The sequence below is a fragment of the Phoenix dactylifera genome, chromosome 1, assembly GCF_051530095.1.
Source record: "Phoenix dactylifera cultivar Ajwa chromosome 1, Ajwa_hap1_PhDact_Kaust_v1.1, whole genome shotgun sequence".
In the NCBI taxonomy this organism is placed as follows: domain Eukaryota; kingdom Viridiplantae; phylum Streptophyta; class Magnoliopsida; order Arecales; family Arecaceae; genus Phoenix; species Phoenix dactylifera.
This window is the reverse complement of record NC_143190.1, coordinates 35945615-35949848: the sequence shown is the minus strand read 5'-3', so window position 1 is coordinate 35949848 and position 4234 is coordinate 35945615. Positions and strand designations below refer to the sequence as shown.

At 45.0% G+C, this 4234-nt stretch overlaps 1 protein-coding gene across 3 annotated transcripts; it reads left to right on the top strand.

Annotated features, from left to right (window-relative positions):
- Nucleotides 1-432: 432 nt before the first annotated feature.
- LOC103723487 (uncharacterized) lies at nt 433-3984 on the top strand. 3 transcript variants are annotated; one of them, XM_088723048.2, is made up of 4 exons: nt 433-532; nt 655-1082; nt 1689-1817; nt 1946-3984. In XM_088723048.2, exons 2-4 carry the CDS (start codon nt 660-662, stop codon nt 3527-3529), a joined length of 2136 nt encoding a protein of 711 aa, XP_088579174.2. In that variant the 5' UTR covers nt 433-532; nt 655-659; the 3' UTR covers nt 3530-3984. The 3 variants fall into 3 exon arrangements, with proteins under 3 accessions (XP_088579174.2, XP_088579178.2, XP_026655916.4); XM_088723052.2 differs by having other exon boundaries at nt 496-578; XM_026800115.4 differs by lacking the exons at nt 433-532; nt 655-1082 and adding an exon at nt 1480-1596.
- The last annotated feature ends 250 nt before the right edge of the window (nt 3985-4234 follow it).

The following is a 4234-nucleotide window of genomic DNA, read 5'->3' as shown; positions in this document are numbered from 1 at the left end:
AAACTTTTTGACATTGTTATTTCTCTTCCATGAGAAAAAAAATGGCAGATACTGTAATAATCTTTCGACGCAGGCTACATCGCATGCACATCCATGATCAAAACATTGAATAATTTATCAAGATATAACAAATCAGATCATTATCCGATGCTCAAGTGGATTACATTCCAAACAATTGAAAATTTGAAATGAGGAGAGAAAGAAAAGAACCATAAAAGAGAGAAAGAGAGAGAGAGAGAGAGAGCAGAAGAAAAATCTGATAGCGGAGAAATATGGTTGTGGATTTCCCCCCTCCCCCTCTATTTAGATCATGGGTTTTCGGGCATAACTGGATTTAGGTTAGGTTGTGATCCAAACAACCTGGACCCATTGCAGCTTTATAAGGGTTGCTTCTCACAATATGGTAAAGTAGAGGGTTCTATTGGCAACTCCCTATTTTGTACTCCTTTTTATTTGCCTCCGGCCACAGGACCCAACGTTAGATCTCAGTCAATACGGCCACTGGCATCCTGTCTCTCTCCCTCGCACAGACGTACGTATCTCCTCCTTTTCCTCCCTTTCGGACAAAATCCCTTCAGGTTCTCTCCTTCCTCCATCTCTCTCCGCCCCCTCTTTTTCTCTTTCTTACCTCCAATGGCGTCGGAATCGCGTCAGAGACTATGAGGAGATCCGGAGCCCGGAGCTACGGCCCCGCCATCCTTTCCTCTAAAATCTTGACCCCAAACCCCGACTCCGATCTCCCTCCGCCGCGGAAGCTTCACAAGCTCCGCCGCGCCACGAATCCCATTTTTCCCAGCGCCGCCGCCGGAGCCCGGTCCAGGAGGGACGGCGGCGCCTCCGGCGGGAGAAGGAGTGGCCCCGCGACTCCCCTCCTCCGCTGGAATTTCGACGACGCGGACCGGTCTGCCGAGCATCCGTCGGAGTTCGGCTGCGGGAAGGCCCAAAGGAAGCACCAGAATGCCGCCGGAGAAGCGGTGCCGGTCGTCTCGGCGAGGAAGCTTGCCTCTGCGCTATGGCAGCTCCAGCTCCCGGAGGCTAGCAGTGGCTCCAGGGAAAGCAGGCGAGCTCGGCTAGGGTTTGAGGTACGACCTCAAGATCCGTGCCTTTTTTTTTTTTTTTTCCCTGGATCCTTCTAGGGTTCTGGATTGAGGGATCTTGGCAGAATCTGTTAAAAAGTTGGCATTTTTATGTTAAAAGCTCCCTCTTTCCCCCCTTTTCTCCTGCTCGGTTTTGAAATTCTAGAGTGGAAAATGCTTAATTTTTCCTTACAAAAAGTAGATGGTTTTCCCATTAACCTCAGAAGGTACGTCGTAATTGTCTTAAAATGTATAGAAAGTCTCTGTCTTGGATTCATCTATTTTTGAGTTTCTATTGTGTTTCGATATATCAGTGTAGACGATGAATGCACCTTATACTTTCGCTTGGGTTGGTCTTGCTTGTCAACTAATTAGAGATCTCTGACCTAAATGTAGCTAGTATAAGCGTTGTGGTCACCTTCGATGGTCAAAGATCAGATGATACTTGGCTGTGACCCTACGGCCGTACCATCGGTTCGAACATGGTGATGTTGGCTGTGGTTGGGTGGTAATAATAATGGTCCTGATATTGATGCTTTTGATGGGTGATGTGTCCCCTACTGTTTGGAAATTCCTGCTGATGAAATCATTTTTTCTTATTCATCTTTTCAGGCTAATTTCGCGCATCTACATGTACCTTATGTCTGTGATCCCAATGTAACAAGCCTTCATACCAACACAAAGAACGAGCTATCTAGTCCCATTTCTATCCATGATCCAAAGAATGACATTGTTCAGAAGGTACTCGATTTGATGCTCTCTCTCTCTCTCTTCTGAAGAATATGATTATCTGCTAATTGCCAAAGAAAAATTGGTCATTTTCTTTATATCTTTATGATGTTTTACTTAGTGTGGTTTTGTAAATTCAGCTTGAGGCTTCTGCTGCATTATCCAATTGTGCGATGGAGAGAGCAACTAAATGGGACCCTGGGTGCGGAAAGGCATCGGATAAGGTCTACAGATTTTATGGTCACCCGAAGCTTCTCGAAGATCAGCAGCTGACTACTGTTTCTGTTGTCTCTGCTCTTCAAGCGGAGCTTGAGCAGGCTCGTAATCGTATTAGTGAGCTTGAGGCTGAGCGGCGGTCAGCAAAGAAAAAGCTTGACCACTTCCTGAGGAAGCTTGCAGAGGAGAAGGCATCATGGCGAAAGCGAGAGCATGAGAAGATAAGAGCTGTAATGGATGCCATGAAGGATGACATGAACAGAGAGAGAAAAAACCGGCAGCTGATGGAGATCATGAACTCCAAGCTGGTCAATGAACTTGCTGAGGCTAAGTTATCCGGCAAGCGATGCTTGCAAGATTATGAAAAGGAAAGGAAGGCTCGAGAGCTTATGGAGGAGGTATGTGATGAGCTGGCAAAGGAGATTGGAGAAGACAAGGCGGAGGTTGAAGCTCTGAGGAGGGAATCTATGAAGATTCATGAGGAAGTCGAGGAAGAGAGGAAGATGTTGCAGATGGCAGAGGTTTGGCGTGAAGAGAGGGTACAGATGAAGTTGGTAGATGCCAAGTTGATGCTTGAGGAGAAGTATTCTCAGCTAAGCAAGCTGCAAAAAGATCTTGAGGCTTTTCTCAAAGAGCGAAGCAGTAATCATCCAGATGTGGCAGAGTTAAAAGAAGCAGAGATGCTTAGGGAGGCAGCCAACTCTCTTAAGGTTCAAGATGTTAGGGAGTTCTCGTACCAGCCTCCTCCTGCTTCAGAGGACATTTTCTCTGTCTTTGAGGAACTCCAGCCAAGAGAAGAAACTAACGAGAGAGAGATCGAGCAATGTTATGGATACAGTCCTGCAAGCCGTGCCTCCAATGTCCAGACGGAAAGCCCTGAGACTGATGTGTTTCTAGAAAAACCGACAAAGAGATACGCGAATGGGATAATTGAGAGCAATAGGGATATGGAAGATGATAGTGACTGGGAAACAGTGAGCCATGTCGAGGAGCAAGGATCTAGTAATTCACCAGAAGGGAGTGACCCATCTGTGAATGGCATATATCGAGAAAGCAATGCTTCAGTTAGTGGAACAGATTGGGATGAGAATGGAGATAATGGCAAGTTAAATAGTGAAATCAGTGAGGTTTGTTCTGCAACCACGAGACAGTCCAGGAAGAAAGCATCTTCAATTTCTAGACTGTGGAGGTCTTCATGCCCAAATAGCGGCGAAAACTATACAAAAATTTCGTTTGAGGTGACAAATGGAAGGCTGCCAGATGATAGGAAATCTAATGCTGCTCTGTCTCCTGACAGAAAGTCAGGTGAAGGGGGTCTAAGCTCACCCAGCGTAGGGCAGTGGAGCTCCCCTGACTTATTGAACCCTCATATAACTCGAGGAGGAATGAAAGGATGCATTGAATGGCCAAGGGGAACACAGAAGCACAGCTTGAAGGCAAAGCTTCTAGAGGCAAGAATGGAGAGCCAGAAGGTTCAACTGCGCCATGTTCTTAAACAAAAGATTTAGCACGACCATCATTTTGCAAGAGAATTATCTGTTCTGATCACACTAGGCTGTTGTGGGCTGGATCGAAGTACCCAGAATATTGACTTTGTTGGTTCATCTAGACATGCCATCCAAGGATGCTACAGTTATTGAGGTGAACTCCAACAGTCCATCAGAAATCTGAGAGCAGGGCACGGGCTATTGGACTATACTTTTCTCTATCCTCAAGCTTCTGGTAAGAATCCTTGGAACCGTGTCCTGATGACATCCTTTTTATGTAATCTTCTTTCATGAACCCATATTTATCTCAACAATGATGAATGTTTCGGTAGCTGTAGAGATACATAAATCTTCTTATCAAGCAAGAAAAAGTGTAGCATTTATTGAATCTATAATGTGCTATATCTGCATCTCAAAGTAAATTATGAAGACTCTGTGGCAACATCCTTGAATTGAATCTCCATTTGTGTTTCTTATCTTTCCTAGCCAACTGCCTGAAGGGAGTTTCCTTTGTTCTTTCTTCAAAAATACAGCAGATATGTAGTGATGGAGTTAAAATAAGCATCCTATTATGTGCCTTACACCCTTCACCATTTTGTATTCTGCATGTCCTGTGAATTCGCTCACTGATTGCAAGAGTGAGATTAATTTCTTTGTCGACTTTTTTTTTTCCTGAGCAAGTTGGGTGTCAGACAAGTTTGCTTTGTTGGTGACAAGACAAGGTTT